We start from the raw sequence: 19,684 nt of genomic DNA, 5'->3' as shown, positions 1-19,684 counted from the left end.
GATCCAGCAAATTAAAGTCCTGGCAAGAAAGAGACAGAGAGACGAGAGCGAGAGGAGAACGAAGGGAGAGAGAGAGAGAGAGAGAGAGAGAGAGAAAAAAACTGCATTTCTGTAAAGGTTAATGTGTGTTTGGATGTTGGTTGCCAGAGGGCATCTTGCACTCTAATGTGTGTGAGAGAAAGTTCCAGAAGCAAGACGGCATTTGCCCTCGTTTCCAACGGCAGAGGAGAGACGGAGGCGAGTGAGGCAAACTCAGGAGGGACTGATGGAAAGAAGGACAGGAATAAAAACGGAGAGAGTTTCATTGTAAACAGAAGATTTGCCTGAACTGTAAAGTCGACACAGAACATACTGACACTTGCATTTAATTATAAGTTACCAATAATACCTTGACCAGTCCATCTCTTTGGCTCTGCAGCTGTATTTGTATAAAATTATATACATATAAAATTTCATTTTACAAAGTCACTATGTAAGTAGCTACAATTATTACAATAGCATCAGTGGAAACTCGCTGAGCATCACAGTTATTGAGAAATTACCTTTTTCATCATCAACATTTAAACCATCGCGACCAAAATAACAGATGACCAACTTGATATTAACATTAACGATGTCACATAGTGTTTCATACTCATTGGAATATATCGAGCCCCGTCTTTAGAGCACTGTGTGTAGTTCAGGTAACACATTTACATCCCAAATTAATTATTTATAGCAAATGGTTGCACAGTTTGGCTCTTGTCTCTGAAGGAACAAGGATTGTGTCTGGAGAACTAACGCAACATGCATCAACATTAATTAATTACTTAATTAATACACATCGGACGGCACTAGCCAGGTGATAGCCAAACAGCTAATGACTAAGTGTTTTAATTATTTCAGCTTGCGTAGTTTGTGAGGGAGAAAACAACTTTTACAGATCAGGTTGTGTATTTGGTTTTAACAGTTCGGCCCATTCCCGATTTCGTCTCATATTTCATTCTTAAACGGTTGTAGAACACCACCCTGACACATGAATGTTCCTCCACATTCTTATAATAGCAGCGCTGCTGCATTCGCTTTGCCCATTTGCGTCAGGAAGGAAGGCAATTAAAGCCATTATCTCGAACAGTAGCAATCATGTTTATGTGATTCTTAGTCTCACATCCATGCCAATAAGCCTGCTGGTTCAAACTGCACACATAGCTGTGATCAAATAGCAACAATCCATTTTGTGGGAGTAACGAGGGCCACGCTGCACCTTTTGACATTTCTCTGAAAATTGTAGAATTGACGGCAATTACTTTACATGAATCACAATTTATGTGCAGATTTTATATAAAGCGTGCCATTTAAACAGGAAAACCATTGATTAGCATATGAGAAACTTTTACCCTTTTACATCGCCGGCTCACCCGTCATTATGCAGCGTGCTAATACGTGCTGCTGAGTATAAGTGAAACCCCAATGGCTGCAATGTGTGTGTAATGGATAAGGAGAGGCTAAATGGATTCAGTCAAACCAAAAAAAACATCATATTCATACAGGCCTGTGTCCATGTTTTGCTTTGGATCAGTACTAAAAACAAAAAGATGAATGCACGTACAAAAGGCACGAGATGGATGCAGTTATGACGGCTTAAAGTCCGGCGTCACCGACGAGGCAGCGGAAAGCCTTTCGTGACCGAGAACAAACATCTGTAACATGTAGTTACTTCTCGTGATTAAATGACAGAGGGAGGCTTAATGGTGAATTTTGTTGTTATAAGAGCAAGTAGGAGGAGGGAGGGGCAACACAGAGAGATGGAGGGAGGCAGAGAGAGAGAGAGAGAACGGGGTCAGTGGTGGAGTCACATTAATCCCACTGAAGCCCCGTTCAGGAGGTTAATGGTCTCTCTGCTCAGCGTGACGTCCGTGTGTGAGCCGGTAGGCGTCGTGGGACAGGAACACTGGCCCCAAACCCGATTGACATCAAAGCGGATGACGTTTCAACAGATTCCCATACAACTCATTTGGGACGAGATGTAATATCGCTGCTTCGCATTACAAACACGCACGGAGCCACGCGGCGTGCGAACACTTCAAATATATACACGCACGATCAAAAACCTCACCACGTCTGCGGGTGAACTTCCTGAGACGAGCCGTGCTGCGGTTCTGTTTCTGCTGAAATGTTGCACAGAAAACACGGAGGATGTGACAAGATTACACGGATAAGAACTGATGACATTTCACTGATGCTTCTCACCTGTAACGGTTCTGGTGTGTGCGTTCATACTCAAAGAATTTGTCTCCTCTAATCCAGATGTGCCTCGTAGTGTTTTATCAGCCACTGACGTGATACAGAGGGAGATGACATGCGACAGGGACTGAGCTGTGTTTGAAAAAATCTGTTCATATTGCTTCTCTTCTTCAATATGTCGTATTTTCCACCAGTCATGAATTCTTTTTGCAATATTTCAACAAGAATCTTTTGCATTTCCTTCGCTTTTTTGATGCAAATGGAAACATGACAACAAGTGATTTTTGAGACATAACGACAGATGATAGGACACGTACAAACAGCCGCAGTCATTTAAAAACACATATTCATCGTATGTGGAAAAATTCAGACACAGTTTGTTGGTTTTTCTGACATTTCACGTGAAATGTAGGACATCACGTGTGAAAAACACCAATTTCACTCATAATATCACATCTGTCAGCTACAGGCACATGTGGTTTGTGGGCGTTATTGCACGTAGAGAAGACACATGATTGACATGTGCTTTTTATATGGGAAATTACATGAACCTTTTTTTTTTTTGGTAAATTGCATATTTGAATTATATGGCACCACATAGTTTTAATTTTTTTGTTGAGGCATATTTTATCCAAAACATTCACACTGTAAAAACACACATACACGCTACTCGGGTAGATGCACTCCTATGAACTACACCATTACACAGAGAGAAATAATTCAGCAACATGAGCCATAGGTCAAAGCTCTTACGTCAGCCCCCCCCCCAAGTGAAAACATGACAGTCCATTTAAAAGGTACAAAATGTCAGAGTACACGATGAACTTATGATGAACAGATGAGTGGGACGTTTACGATGAAAGTTCTCTACTCAAGCATAACCACACCGGACATCATGAGTGTGGAGCTGCAGACTTACAGGCCTATTGTGCCGCGCTGTTAGAGATGTGAGATATTCATTATTAATGCTGCGGTGTCGATGTAGAATGTAAAAGGCGTATGGAGCAGGTTTACTCAATGTACTTTCAAACAGATAATATATAATATATAGGAGAGCATACGCGTGCGGTTGTACTACAGCGAGGCTAAAGGGACGGTTCAGGTGAACCAGCGTCTCAGACTGAGAGGCAGACATAAAATGATAATTGAGGAAAGACTGACAGAGTGATGGGATGCAATCTGAAGTACTGAGGTGAATCACGAAGATCAAATTGTTGATAATTGCTTTATCTAAATGATGGGAATCCATTAAATGATCATTTTGAGGGTTTTTTTTTTATTAATCACAGTCTTTCATGCGTTTCAGTGACAGACGCATTTCCTTTCTGTTTGAAGCACCTTGTTAACCTTGATGTTTAACCATCTTATCATCCATGTGTTTTATATAATACAAGACACATCACAAGGGAAATAAGCAAGAAACTCTGTGACTTCATACATCACAAAGCTAAGGAACCAATCTTTTCAACTTGTGGGGACAGGGGGGCGGGGCTAAATAAACCATTAACACTATGTCAGCCACTGCCAAGCTAACAAACAGTGTAATCAAATAAAAGATGCTAACTGTGCTAACCGCTCTGATCCGTCTGCTAGTCTCTAGTTCTGGTCTCAACAGACTCCTCCTCTGAGTCTGGGTCTGACTGAGGCACCTGTCCACCTGGAGCCAGCAGGTGGGGGGCGGGGCTCAAGGCCTGATCCAGAAAAAAAAAAAAAAAAGGGGACAGTTGTTTTCCACAAAGCAGAACAGAGCATGAGTGAAACATGAGAAGAGAACTGCTAACCTCAGTACAGATGCACATTTGGTTCGAAACAAGGGGCCCTTAAAGATACAGATTTTCTCTATACCACCTCGGTGCTGCCAGATCTCCGGATTTTCTGTCCGCCCACAGTTTGTGTCCTGAAATCTGGAGACCATGTTGCAGGTTTTTCAGTTGCCAGTCTTTCCCTTGTCTTTCCAGGCAAGGTGTAGGCACACTGCTGAAGATAACAACAACTGTCTTCTGCTGATTCACAAATGTAAAAGGCATCATCTCCTGACTGTCTTAGAAAAAAACCTTCTAAGGGTTGAATGTGTTTACAACAGAAAAGCTCTCACGTACCGACGTCGCTAAGTGATTGACACCAACTTGCAGTTCAGTAACAAATAGAAAAGTATGCAAAGGGAAATGTCACAGGTTGTGAATATTATATAGACGGACAAATAAGAGAGTGAACAGTTTATCAAGTCGTGGTCAATGAAAGACAGAAGAAGCGTGAAGTGCACCATGAGGGGAAGAATGGAGTAAAAGGGGTCAACAACGCCACCCCAGGATACACTATATCTAAACCTTATCTGTTTGTTAAATGGATACAACCAATAATAGGGAGTCACCCCAGGTCCACCACCTGAAGCGTTCCCCCCCCGCTACGCTGGCATTAACTAACATCCACTGTGGCTTCAAGCAATCAATCTCTGCCTCTCACTATCCTCAACACCCTCTCTCTGGCCCAACCGGCAGTTCACACCCTGATTAGGATGAGTGACTCAAGCTTAGATAATTATCATCTGATCTAATTGGAGCTGAGTCGACGCTTCACATGTGGTTCGTTATTTGAAGCGAGAAGCCGACTCTGTGTCCCTGCGTCCTCGCTGACAGCTCCTGTCTGTCCATCTTCCTCTGCGTTCCTCTCCGGGGGGGGGAAGAGTGATGCCCCAGATGTCTGTGTGTGTGTGTGTGTGTGAGTGTGTGTGAGTGTATATGTGAAAGTGGTGTGTTTGTGATTTGTGAAACAGCGAGGAGAAAGAGAGAGAGAGAGAGAGAGAGAGAGTTGGACATCAGTCCTGCTGATAAGTGGTGGACAGAGTGTTGACAGCTCACGACTGTGACGTGTTCATCGCCTCAGGAATGAAGCACGTCTGAACCTGATGTCACAATAGGCTACTAACAGAATATATACACACAATATACACACACAGTATATAAACGCAAATAAAAACAATGACATAGAACTACAATATAAAGCTGAGTATACCAATACAATTACTCTGGATGATGAATGTAGATACTGCACAGTAAGTAACACGAGTAAATGAAGTGAGTATTACATAGAACAGATTAAGCAGCCAGTGTAACTGTAATATTACACCAGAGTGTCGAAGTATGAATGAATATAAATACCAGTAGGATGTAAAACAGCTCACACTGTAAAACCAAATGAGCTTATTTGGTCCTGAACAACCTGATACCGGTGCGGTATTAGAGGTTAACGGATCACCAGAATATATTATAGTTCGTAATGAGAGGAGCACAAATGTCACTGCTAGATTTAATGGTTATCAGCGCAATAACTGTTTAGACATTTTACTCGAAACTACAAATGACAGCTGTGGGGATGCTGGAGGAAAAGTCAGGGGGCTAGCAAAATCATTAGCGTACATTATCTGGGAACCATGGCTGTCTCATGCCAATCCATCCTGTAGTTGTTGAGATATTTCAGTCTGGATGAAAGTGCTGGAGTGACTGACACAGTGTGGCTAAAAACATTGGCATTTAACATTGAAAATGTCACAGAATTTATTCACGATTTTGGCAAAAATTGTCCACGGAGAGCTTCCTGTTTGGCAATAGAGTTGATCAGTGCCTTGACATTAGTGTCTCTGACTGAGCTAGTGTTTGTACTGCTGCTTCACAGCAAGAAGGGCCATAGTTTTGACATCTACCCAACCTGTCGGGGGCCTTTCTGTGTGGATTTTGCACGCTGGGATATGCATGGACCCTCTGCAAACAAGCACAGGGAAAAGCAGCTCTAGAAAATGGATGGATTGATGGACTTTGTGGTCTTTATGGTTTAGCTGCCGCTGTGTTCCCACTGTTTCCTTTTATTAACACATTCTCGCACACTCTGCTTACAGCGCTGTCACACCGCATCCGCCACAGTCCTCCGTCATCATTTACTGGGTCGCATATAGAAATGCATACCTCCTGTAGCAACACCCTGTGGATGCATGTGCGTGTGTGAAAGTGTTTGCGATGCCGATGCACACGGAGCGTATGCTACACACACACACACACACACACACACACACAGGCTGCACGGACTTTGCTTGTTTTACCCAGACAGCAATATCTAACCACTTTACAAGCTGACTGCTCAATAATGGCTGAATCTGTGAGGAAAACCTGAGAACCAAAGAAAGGCCACTACCCTGCAGGAATGTGTTGGCTGTTTGTTTTAGCTGCAGATCTATCGGTGTGCAAACAAACAAACAAAAAAAAAAACCTCACTGTGCTGATCCTGAAGAGCAAATGATTATCACTCTCGCTAACCAAACCCACCGCGCCTGAATCTGTGAGCGGGAAAAACAGCAAATAGAAAATAAAAAGAAATAACAAACCAGTCAGCTGTTAAAGTGCAGTGATTTACTGAAATGAAATTACTGTCCGGGAACAATGTGTTAAGTCCTGGGCGGCTGGTGGATTGTCCAGAGTCTGAGCAGTGATTCAAGGGAGATCACAGAGAATTTTTTATTTATTTATTTATTTATTTTCCTCGCATGAATGGCCATCTGGTATTACACACAAAAGCCCTGTTATGACAGCATTGGTTTCTACAGGGTAGGTTGGGTCATTTTTGTGTGTCACAGATGCACCCGGTGATATTAATCCTGCCTGGATCAGCCATGTCTGGCGTTCATACAGCATTTCTCTGCACATTCCAGTACGCACGGTTTTCCATTAAACTGTGAGAGAAACCAATGAATTTAATGATTTTAAAAGTCCCATATTTTACACTTTTACACCGGTGTTTTATTTGAAGTGTTGATCCATAAGAAGATACAGTATATTTGTGGTTTCATCTCAGTGTAGTTTTACATCTCCTCTCTCAGGCTTCTCTCTGGAGCTCTAGTAACAACAGGTCGGCGAGCCAATCAGAAGAGAGGAGGCTCTGAGCCTCCCCTCTTCTGATTGGCTGACTGTTTTATGAGATCTAATAAAAAAATATATGAGATTTCAGGTAAAAACACTCGGATAAACCGAATCCTGTAAGGTTTGGATGGTGGGTCCAAGTGGGTGGGGCTTGGGGCATGGCTGTGAGCGGCGACTGCTTTGTTGTGACATCACAAAATGACAGAAGTCCTGATGGCTCGTTTTAAGACTCAGTTGCTGAATAATCTGTAGATTGAGTCAGAGCTCAGTGTTCACCGCTCTGACAACACGCTTCACTGGATCCTCGGCCTTGCTTTGTTTCTCCCTTCTATCGCAAGTAAAGATCATTTAGTCATGTGAGCTGTAAAACCATTGATGACAGAGCAAAAAGCCAATCACAGATCCATAGTTACATCTTCTTATTGTTACACTAAAAAGAAAAGTCATAGTTTGTCGTAGTTAAAGTTCTATATGACCTAAATTAGTGTGACTGCATTAGCAAACATCTGCAGGCCAATTTGCAGTTTGATGCATTGTCCGATCCATGTCGAACACGCTAACTAGCTAGTTACTGTGACAAGCAGCAGACATTAAACCTTCATATCCCATAAATAGATGTGCCGCCGTTTCAGTTAGCAATTTAGTCACTAACGAGCAAAGCATATTGTATCCGACTGCGCTCGCCACCTTGCAAACAGCTGACACTGCTTACCCCCTGAGCCCGTTTCTATACACAGCATCAGAACCTTGCCATCCATCACTCGCCACCAAATCAACTCCAGCTGGATGTAATGTAAATGTAAATGAACTGAGTGGGCAGAGAGGAGAAGATGGAGGGGGAGAACGAAGGGAGAGCTCACTGTTGCTAGATGGATGAGAGGCCGGTTTCCCTCGTGCCTTCATCTTGCCCAGTGGAAAGGTTTCCTCCAGCCAATTCTCCCCCCTCAATGCATTTCTTACTCCCCATTATTCTGTTTTTACTTCCCCTCTCCTCCACGTTTGTCTCCATTCATCCCTTCCTCGCCTTTTTGCTCTTTCCTCAAACCTCCCGATCCCACCCCCTCCTCCCTCTCTCTCTCCCTCTCTCTCTCTCTGCTTCTTGTTCTCCTGCCTTGTTGCTTATAGAATGATTGTGCAATACCATTTTCTTTTGTCCCCTAAAATGCTGAGTCACACAGCCTGGAGGGAGAAAGCAAGACAGTCCACCTGTCATAAGTAGATCTGTGTCTCTTTCAAAAAAAAAAACACACACATAGAGACGGACAACCCACCAGTTCACCAGACATGTGGTAGAGAGTCTCTGTGAGACAGCTGTCAGGAGTGTCCCGAGCTTAGGAGAGAGAAAAAACCAACAGAGAGACAGAGCAAGAAAGAACAGGTAGAGTGATGAGGATCTGAAACGATTGACTGACAGACAACTAATCAACAATGATTTTGATAAACGATGAAGTCATTCATCACAGGATGGTGCCAAACATTTGCTGCTTTCGTTGGACAAAACAAAGAATAAGAAGATGTAACTGCGGGTCAGTGATTGGCCTTTTTGCTCCGTCATCAACGATTTTCCAGCTCACATGATTAACTGACAAATAACTTGATAGTAAAAATGATTTTTACTTGCGATAGAGGGGAGAAAACAAAGTAAGACAGAGGATGCAGTGAAGCATGTTGTCAGAGTGGCGAACACTGAGCTCTGACTGAATCTACAGATTGTCTAGACACACACACAAACACATGCTCCGTCCATGTCAGGCTCCAAAAGACAAATGATGTCACCATCTGCCCCAAGGACAGAGCTGAGAGGACCGACGTCTAGTGTATGACACCAACGCACCACTCTCTCTCTCTCTCTCGCTGTCTGGGTGTGTGTTATTGAGGTGTGTTTTCCATCAAGGTGAAAGTGACCTTCTAGGAAGCTGCCCGTTTCCCCGGGAAAACCTCCTGTGTGGTAACATAAGTAATGTGCGGTTTTGCGGCTCTGATTTCCTGGAAAAAAAAGGCCTCCTACATCTTGAGACTCACATTATTGAGGCGTCCAATTGCTGTTACTTAGCATAATAAGATACAGTACAATGGCAGCAGTCCCAAAAATAAACAAACAGAAGACAGGAAATTATTTTCCACAGAGCTTAACATGCTAAATCCTCCCCTAACTGTAATGTTTCCACAATAAAACCATCTTCCTCTGACACTGAAGTCGCCATCTCGACTGTCTCCTCTGTGCCTCTTTGTTCTATTTCCTCCAGCGCTGTCAGCTCCGAGGCCTCCACCAGAAAAGCCAGCTCCACGGAGCCTCTCAGAGAGAAGCTGGCAACAGTCTTTGAAGCTAAAAATAACCGCGGCAAAATGCAGCGAGCATCGGGATAATCAGAACCCACGCCCATATGCAGGCCCGCTCGCTCGCAGGGAGGGGGGGGGCGCCTGCTAAACTGCTGAGTGGCAAAAGACCAGGATACAATCACACTGGGATCAATATCTTGTGCAGAGCAGAGGATGGTTGCGGCGGCTCATGTAATGTGCATGAACAATGTGGCACAACAAAACTGACACACCCACATACAGAGAATCATTATCTTCAAGTAACCAAGAGGGAGGAAACTTTTGCTGGTGCTGATGTCAAAATTAACGACCAGGAAACAGATTCATTCGATTAGTTTCAGATGCTCCACGTTCCAAAATGATCATTTACACAAACAGCGGCAGTAAAACAGACACAGGGTCAGTGGTCGAGGATTCTTTACTTAAAGGTCCCATATTTTACACTGTCCCCGTGTTTTAATCGAAGTGTTGATCCATAAGAAGATCCAGAAGATATATTTCTACTTTTAAGAACCAAGAAAGGATCTCAATATAGTTTTTATACCCCCCCCCCCCCCCCCAGGCTTCTCTCTGAAACTAGCGACAGCCGGTCAGTCAGCCAATCAGAAGAGAGGAGGCTCTGAGCTTCTCTTCTGATTGGCTGACTGTTTTCTGAGCAATTTTTTTTTTTAGATTTCACGTAAACACCAAGACAAAACCAAGAAACCAAATCATGTGAGGCTGGATGGTGGGTCCAGATGGGCGGGGCTTTGTTGTGACATCACAAAGTTACAGACGTCATGACAACTCGTTTTTCTGAATACAGGCTGTGTGTATTTCACCGTGGACTGAGCACTTTGATACTCACTATTAATATTCACTCACTTTATACAATATTGGACCTTAAATTATAATATGATTATTTACCTTATCGGGTTATAATCACTGATGCATTAGCAGCATTTTAATGCTGCAGCAGGTTAGGGTGGATGTTATATGCTACAAGCAGCTAAATGAGAGAAACCTAGTGGAATAAAAGGATAAAGTCGCATCATTTATAACAAAGTCTAGTACTTGAGTAAATGCACTTATATATAACTATAAGATCAGCTGTACTGTACCTGAATCAATCGCTGCACTAGGGATGTTTGTTTTGCTTTTCATCCACTTCTTCAGTGGATGAAAATGTAAACGCTTGAAAGCTAACTTTTGACAGTTCTCTCGTACACAACCGCACTTAATAACACTCCACTGGGTCCAGCCAACATCAGCAGCAGGAGCACCGGTAATATGAATCAGACAAGCTGACCTTGAGACAGGCAGTGAGAGACATGAGGAGCGAGCGAGAGAGAGAGAGAGAGAGAGAGAGAGAGAGATGGCAGGGTAGAGGAGGGAAAAAAATTCAATCACACAGCTCAGCCACTGAAAGAAATCATATCAGACTAGTACTGGTATAGACCTGAATGGTTGGGTTCCCTGCTTTGCTGAGTGTACGTGGTGGTTAAATGACTGTCTGTGCATTTTATCTTTGCTAATAGCATTGTTTACTGCCAGGTGCCTGCAGCATAATGAGCAGGAGGCAGGCGGGAGGAGGGAGAGGCTTTGCTTTGGTGCATGGCGTCACGGGTGAATATGTTATGTGTGAAACATAAACGTAAGAGAGGTCAAACTGTGTCACTTGACCTTTATGACCTAAAGTTGATGTCTATATATGTCAGCTAAAATTGCTAAATCTGTCTTTCCAAAGAATGGGTAGAGGACCAAAAATTAATGAACAAATAAATGAGGGAAATAAATGAAGCATGCACTGGCTCTTAAATTTTGCATTTACACATGATGCACACACACACATTTCTGTTGTTGCTGTTCACACAAAGAATATTTTACAGTGCATATCTGTCAGGCTGGTACTTAATTTGTTATTGGTAACAACTCACATGAGGGTTTTCGGTTCTGCCACCTCTCTGGTTAAGGTTTAACTACTTGGTTAAGGACAGAGTGAAGTTCTGCCTTTGCAACAGAGTCATCAGCAGGTGGCTGAGGTGGATGAAAAGCAAACAAACCACATGACTGTGACGACAAAGACTGGGGGTTTACATCAACAGCCCCGTCTGTGGTTAGCTTCAGGCAATAAAAACTTGTTAGTTAAGGCAAGAGAAAGATGGTGGGTATGGTTGCACATGCTTAAACAGAAGCATAAAAAAAGTATAACAATGCTTTAGTCACTCCAAGTACACATTGCGCTTCACAATTGGATATTTTGGTGGAAAACAAATACATCGTCTGTGAACATTTTGACGACACGTTCGAAAACATAATTTCCAGGAAGTGTTGTCATTGTGACTTTTACCTGTGCATCCACAGGTCAGGTTTTTCCGTGCATCCATCGTCCGTCGTGGCCCAAACTTCTCCTCCACAGCGAAACGAACTGCAACACCGGCTGTTGGCTACGGTTGAACTCGTAACAGTCTGATATTTATTTGCCTACTTGTGTTAAACGGTTCGCTGCTGTAGGCCCGCTGACGGATTTAATAAAGAGAGGGAGGGAAAGGTGGGCTGTGGGAGAAGGGGGTGGAGATTATTGCCTCTCTTATTTAATAACCCACAAAAATCAATATGTATCTCTTATAACTGTATGCTCTGATGTATTATATAGAATCTGGAAACAAAATATTAGACTTTGGGCTTAATTTACATCATGTTTTATGAAATCTTTCTGAGTAAAGACAAGATATTTATGGATTAGTTGCTCACTGGCAACGACTGGTGTACTAAACACAGCTTCAAAACAGCATCAGCCTGTATCAGATGAATAAACACAGAGCGAGGTATAAGACAGAGGTTATATCATGATGGGAGAACCCAATGCTAATCCAATCCCACCGCTGAATACAGAAGAAATCCCAGGTTGCGATATTAGTGGCTGTGTTTCCCATCAGCAGTCGGACGCAAACGCCTCAGAGGACGGAGACAGCGGAGCAGCTACTGTAGGTGGCAGGTGGCAGCCTCCTCTGGAGAGGTGGCACAGGGCAGGTGAGTCCCAGAAAAGGAATTAACTTCTCTTACATCTTGTCAGCTGCTACCCCCCCACCCCCCACCCCACCCCCCGCCACCGGCTTCCAATAAAATGGAGCAAACCTCATCTAATCAAAGCAGCTTAAACCTGAATTCATTATTAAAAAAGCTCTGCTGAAGTTAGCAGCAACATTTAACCACTCCGTACTTCATCATCATCTGGACCCAGCTGATAGATGTGTTCGGGAAAGGAGAGGAAGTGAGAGAAGTGAGAGAAGAGAGGAAGATGGAGAATTTTAACCTTGGCAGTCGTGAAGCAATTTTGTGAAAAATCTCACAAAATAACACCTTATAGTTTCTTTTCCTCTCCAGCAAAGACAATCTTACCCAGCATGGAGAATGAATGCACCTTCAACGCCTTCATTCGCTGAAGAAGTATTCACGTACGGGGGGGGATTGCTCATCGTGGGATAATTCGTCAAAGGGCCATCTTCAATTATTTACACTTTCCTCTACATATTGAACATGTTTCTCTTTCGCATCATTAATATTTTATCACTCTTCGCCCTGCAAGAAATTTCATCAGAATGAATCAATGCGATGTTAAGCTTAATTCGCACGGCATCTACCGCCAAATTAAAACACTCACGGGGGACGGTGTGACAGGTTCTTTGCTGCATTCAACTCATGGTCGAGCACGGCAGCCTTAACGAGTACATCAGAGATTAACTGACTCGAGCGATATAAATTAAAGAATGCCCTGCTCTTTAAGGAACAACTTGTGCGATTGGTTATAAGTTCTCTTGGCAGTGAAATGAAGCAGAACATGAGGAAAGCATGGCCTTACAGCATTTAGATGCATGGAAATATATATATATATATGTATATGCGCTAGTTTCCCCAGGCATTTTGATCACTAGACCCTCAGGCTTTGCAGGCCAACTTGTGACTGGATTTCACTGAAGAACCCTGTAACTGTGTGTCATGGTAAGTGGTAAAATGGACTGCATTTATATAGAGCTTTGGCATGTCTGTCGACAATTCAAAGCGCTGTACAATGTCCAACGATCTGAGACCACTTACCCAAGAGAGGCTCAGAGCCTCCTCTCTTCTGATTGGCTCACTGACCTGTTGTTGCTAGAGCCTGAGAGAGGAGATGTGAAACTACACTGAGACGGTTTTCGTACTTAAAACCACAAATATATCTTCTTATGGATCAACACTTCAAATAAAACACAGAAGAAGAAGTAAACATTGGACCTTTAACACTAAATGACCTTTTAAAGTGATTATCAGTCATGCTTTCTTTCATGGTCCAAATTTAATGTGAATTAACTGATCATGAAGATACACAGACGCAGGTTCAGTGAGAAAATACAACACACACACAATAATCACACTATGGATATCCATGTCATATTTCAGTCACCGTTTCATCCACGTTTTGCTTCCCTCAAAAACTGTAATCTTGTCCTTAAAAGCTCTTTCAGCTGCAAGGAATCACTCAGGGATTCAAGGACGGTGCTGACTTCAGTTCTCCCTCACACAGGATGTCACAGCTGGCTCCGAAATATCAAATACATATAGACACACATAGACGTGCTGCTGTGAGCGTGAGAAAACGGACACAGGCGTGCATACATAGAAAAAAAAAAAAATGCACCATAGGGAACTTGTTACAAAGCAGCTCACAGAGAACTAATCCAAGTGTAAAGATTGTGAACTCTACAATCTGGTTTAAAACCTAAAATCTGGTTTAAAACCTAAAATCTCTCCATATGAGATGATTAGTGCAACACAAACATGTACGCTGATGCCCTCGGTGTTGGCCAGCAGTGATGAAAGCCAAAATTAATTACTGGTTAATTTGGGGTTGTTTTTTCATGGGTGGTAGACGAAATGACCGAACAAAGCCTTGACCAGACTGCACAGCATTTATGTTGAATTTACAGGGCCACTATTTTCAGATTAGGTGACTGTCGGCCTTGGATGAGAGACATGTAAAAACTTTCTACAGATTCTGAACCACACACTGCTCATGAAGAATAATGTCCTCATAAAGTTTTTTTTCTGGCTGAAGGAAAGAACAGATTTTTATCCAAAAGAGATCAACATGTCATCGCAGCATCGGGCTTGTTGCACAAAACACCTTAAATTAATTTCTTCCTTCTGAGTTAGTCTGAGTTAAGGTTTCCTTAAAGTAAAACAATTGCACATAAAACACCTTCAAGTCTTCTCAAAGTTTCCTTAAAATGTGCCCAAATACTTCTTTAATCGTACCGGCCTCCCAGAAGTGATAACAGGTATCACAAGTACTAATGGCAGCCAATCAACGGTCTCCATGGAAACAGTAGAATTTTTACTGCTATAATAAATCACTGTTGCGAATGCCTTAATGTTTCTCCTTAACTAAGGAAACCTTTTTAAGAGATTCTGTGCAACACCCTTCAGTAACTCCCTCAGCTAAGCAGAAATTAAATGTCACGCATTACTGGAAAAATTAAGGTGTTTTGTGCAACCAGCTCTGACTGACCACAATCATTCCTTTTATTTATTTATCTATTTATTTTTGTCTTTTTTTTTTCTTTAATAGAGCGAGTGCCTTCTCATTATCAAATTAACTATTATCGAGGGGTTTCCTCATCACTATTGACTCACCTGCTCTTTCTATGTTTCTGATATTATTATTATTTTTATTTCTGTTTCATTTCCTATGAGACATGCACCGCTGATCATAACTTATAATCTTGAGAGAGGTGGCAACTAAGGGCACAGATCCGATTTCCAGTTCGCTTGATCCGAGTGACATTATCGCTGAGGCATCACCTGACATTTCGCCCGGCAGTGCAGAGGTCACTTTGCTCCCTTATAATGGAATCATCTCTCCCGTGTGTTTGCTTCATTCTGCGGCTTACAGCGCAGTGATATCTTAGGGATTCTGTAGGAACGTCAATCATGCTTTCAAAGTGACATTTGCTTGGAGTGGGACACCTCAACGCCTGAATCATATCTCCTTATAGTTGTCAGATCTTGACTTTTTTTTTGGGGGGGGGGGGGCGTTAGACAAGCTAGAATGTCACCAAATATCACCAATGCTAAACCGCACCGTCGCCACTCACTATAAGAAACGTGATTTTCACATGAGGTTGAGGATATTGTTGAAAGGAAAAACCTGGGCACCTCGACCCTCGTTGCAACTCTAAGAGCCGTAGCGGGCCACTGAAAGCACCGCGGCCAAGTGTCGGATAAAATCTATGTCCATCTTAATTTTGTGACCCACAAAGATGGCGACAGCATTGTTAAGAGGGCGCAGATGGCCAGCTTTACTTAAATTAATAGAATTCTCTCAGTTTCTGAGCACAAGCCAACACAGGCAATCCAGTAATACCGCATAACACATTCACACGTAATGGATGGTTAATGTGAAAATGATGGCCTTTTTCAAATCAAAGCAGCGTGTGGGTGGTAAAATAGAAGGGGTGGGAGGGTGAAGGGTGTTTAGGATTATCGAACGACTTGGCTATTCTGTAGTGGCAGAACTTTCTCAGGCGAGCGAGGAGGAGTGACATTTTCCCTGGATTATCTATCAACAAGGCTTAATGGTTTTCAGGAGCACTTACTGGAGAAATGGCTTCTTTTTTTTTTTTAATGGTTAATTAATAAATGAAGAGATGATGATGAATGGCCTCCATCTTTCGTCCTGGTAATGAAATGATACACTTTTTTTTTTACCCCCCCCATGTCTCTAATTATCGGAGGGAACATTCCCCGGTCTCTAGTGGAGACTGAGGACGTTCTCATTATCATGGACAAGACAGAAGCAGCCACACCTTTGCAGTCAAGCACCCAGAAGCCTCGGCAGGTGGGATAGGATGATTTTGTTTATCACGTTTATCAATATGACTGGCATCAGGTATTTATCAATTATTTAATAAATGGTGGTAATTGTGTAAATCACACATAACAACTGCCCATATGTTGAGATATAGCAACAATACTGGAGTTTAAATGTCATTACAGAGCCATTTAGGTGAGTGCTAATTAATTCATAGCATACAAAAAAATGCCTGTACCCTCTTTAATTGGTCCAGACTTTGACATTAACGTAGTATCATGTCATGGCTATGGGAATGTAGCTGTAAAATTAAATTACACTGCAAGAAGAGATTAGCAGTGTATGAGATGTATGAGGTTGCATCACCTAAATTTCATCAAATGCCTGCTGACTTGTCAGCTCCCCCCCCTCCTGCAGACATGTGAGAGACCTGATACGTGCCGAGCATGAGGTCACAGTTAAAAATATAACCCCGCCCCCTCCCCACTCTGAAACTGTCCGTGCAGGCCCAGACCAGGATCAGACACAGCAACATCACAGGCAGAGGGAAGTCCAGCACATAATGTGACACCATTTTGAGAGTGGAAAGATTTATCATGGAGGAAGCTGTGTGCATATGTGTGTGTGTGTGCGTGCGTGTGTGTGTGTGTGCGCGTGCCGTTCATTGCTGCAAAAAAATCCCCTGAAGCACTAATCAATAACATGTTTGCCTTAAGTCAAGGACAGTGATGGTAAAAACAAAAGTCCACAAATCAGCATTTATTAACACATGGATTAAGACACATTTCCTTATAAGTCAGTCTCAAGATGCAACGACTGATTAGTTTATCGGGGGGGGGGGGGGGGGGGGGGGGTCAGGTACCATCTCTGTGACACAACATCAGAAGCATTAAGGAACCTCAGAGGTTTAAAGGAGGGAAGCAACACCTCAATATGACACTCCTGTAGCTTGAAGGTTGCAGCAAGTAAACAACACCACTTAGTGTACGTACGGGTGTATGCACATGTGCCCAGACCATGAGTGCAAATCATATGTTTTCATCGAGTACAGTGTGCAGGAGCTTAAAAAGCCTGACATTTTAAAACCAATGTGACATTTTATGAACAAATGCTTGCATGAGAAAATCTATGTTTTCCACAAACTTGTTCAACCCTGATCTTATTTTTCCCTCATCACAGAAATATCACCTTAATGATAACATAGCATTAAGTTCCTGGTTAAAATGACATGACTGATGATTTGTATCTTCAACCTCTTAATGTGATGTAAAGATCACCTTACTCAGTGCATCACCAAATCCCACACACGCGCTCTGTTTAAGACCAAAGTTGCATCTACCATCATTTTCCATGTTGCTAAACAAGATGTCACGACACTGCTTGTACTGTGCCACCAGAACATGATGCTGCAAAGAAACAAGAGTGCAACCAACCACAGCAGAAGATTGATTATTAAGTTCTGCAATAGTTCAGATAGCCTTACTGTACCGATCAATGCTATCGATCACTCTTCTGTAATTCTCAGCCTGCAGTAATGTCAGATATGCAAATTCCAGAACAGCAGAGTAATGCTCGCCAACTGCAAAACAAATGTTACGGATGAACTGTAAAATCTCTCAGTTGTCAACAACGAATCAAAAATTAAACATAAGTCTTGTTGGAAAAAAAAAGAACCAACCAATGGACGAACCTGTAAACGGGCAACACACCTGTGGGATGCCCTGAGTGAATCTGACCGTTCATCGGCTCAAACAAAGCAAACTCGAGGCAAATCACTCGGGGATATTTAAAACACCAAAGACGTTGCCCTTTATTTGATATGAGTGACTCACGTGTTTTGCGGTGGCCGTGCGTACGCGTGGTGAGCGTAGTGGAGACCGTCTCGGTGGTAGTGTGTTCCGGGGTCCACATCTGCGTGGAGTCATGGAGCACGGTCGGATTGGACGGGGAGGGGCTAGACGTTGCCACTCCAATCACGAAGGTCGTCCTCGGCGCTGCGGTGGTTGTAGTAAAACCCGAAGGTCCGCGTCCGTTTCGATTCCCAGGATTCCGAGGGGTTACTTGGCTACCCGAGGCTCCACCCCCTCTGGGGTTTATAGTAGTGGTAGTAGCAGTGGAACGAGTTCTACCTTTCGCGACAGTTACAGTCCTAGGCGTGGGGTTCCCGCCATCCGCTGTAGGAGTAGTTGTAGTAGTAGTAGTATCGGGACTTTTGGGAATCCCGCTCGGCTTGGAGAGGAAGATAGGATCCTGGCCTATTCGATTAGCATCCACCAAGTCTGTTGGCACGTAATCCCGCACTGTGCCGACGACGATCCATTTCAACAACATCAGGCTCAATCCAAGGCCAATGAATCCAATGAGTAAGGGGACCACACACAGCCATGTCTGCTGGCGTGGCCAAACGGCACAACGAAGGGGACCCTGATCCTGGGCCTGGCCCTCCCCACGGCCCCCTGAAGCCCCTGAACCCTCAGGTTCCTCCAGGATCACCACCCCGGATACAGCTGCCCCAGAACACTCGCTCATACTTCCCTGCCGTCCTTTATGGCTCATTGAGGGTTAACCCTGTGATAGGCATCGGTAGCACAAGGCAGAACGGTTCCCAACAATGCCGGACATTTGGAAGAGACAAAGGGAAAGATGAAGAAATGGGTGGAAAAAAAAGAAAAAGAAAAAGGACCCCACAGAATCGCACTCTCAATAACACATATACAAATATATAATCCGAGGATAGAGAGGAGGGGAGGGGTGCAGATACATGCAGACACGCAGTCACAAGCACACACACACACACACACTCACACACTCAGAGTCACCCAGTGAGAAATGGGGGAGCTGGCACAGACGGATAATCGCCCAGTTAGTCCGTGTTCAGTCTTGCCAAAGTCCCTATGTCCGACTGAAGCGACGGCGAACTTCAGGATGTTCACAGGAGGGTAAACTGGAGGAGGAGAGGAAGAAGAAGAAGAAGAAGTGATGCCTCGAACAGGGAGGAAGAGGGACAAAAGAGAGACGGGAGGGAGAGACGGGTGGGAAGGAACAGCTTTACATCTGTGCATGTGAGGAATCCATGGCATCAGTGTTCGGGTGCCACTGCAGCTAAAATCCACAGCTATTTCTGCTTAACATGCACGTACGTCCCCCTCCATGTACAATCCACGATGGGACGGTATTGTCTAATCTAGGGGAGTGAAACTTGCAGGGTGGGTCTTATTGTTTCCCCCCCCCCACCCTGTACTGACTGGACCAAAAAAAAAAAAAAAAAAAAAGGAAGAAATGTTTCCCGATGCAGCCTGTTCCAACAGCTTTAGCCGAGTCAGCTTCCCTCAGCTCCCAAAATCAGTCTCTTTCGTAACTGAAAGAGAACAAGAGAGAAGAGATGTGTCGTTTATGCGTCTGTCCA

At 43.4% G+C, this 19,684-nt stretch overlaps 1 protein-coding gene across 1 annotated transcript in view; it reads right to left on the bottom strand.

Moving 5' to 3' along the window:
* LOC111223897 (pro-neuregulin-3, membrane-bound isoform-like) overlaps positions 1-18,899 on the bottom strand; it is a 333,890-nt gene extending 314,991 nt beyond the window's left edge. Inside the window, exon 1 of the mRNA XM_022748194.1 lies at positions 18,111-18,899. Coding sequence (XP_022603915.1) covers positions 18,111-18,834 — 724 coding nt within the window. The 5' untranslated portion in view covers positions 18,835-18,899. The remainder of the gene's footprint in view (positions 1-18,110) is intronic.
* Between the last annotated feature and the right edge of the window lie 785 nt (positions 18,900-19,684).

This window comes from Seriola dumerili, unplaced genomic scaffold (genome assembly GCF_002260705.1).
Source record: "Seriola dumerili isolate Sdu_G_001 unplaced genomic scaffold, Sdu_1.0 BDQW01000120.1, whole genome shotgun sequence".
NCBI classification, from domain to species: Eukaryota; Metazoa; Chordata; class Actinopteri; order Carangiformes; family Carangidae; genus Seriola; species Seriola dumerili.
This window is presented reverse-complemented; position numbering and strand designations above follow the sequence as displayed.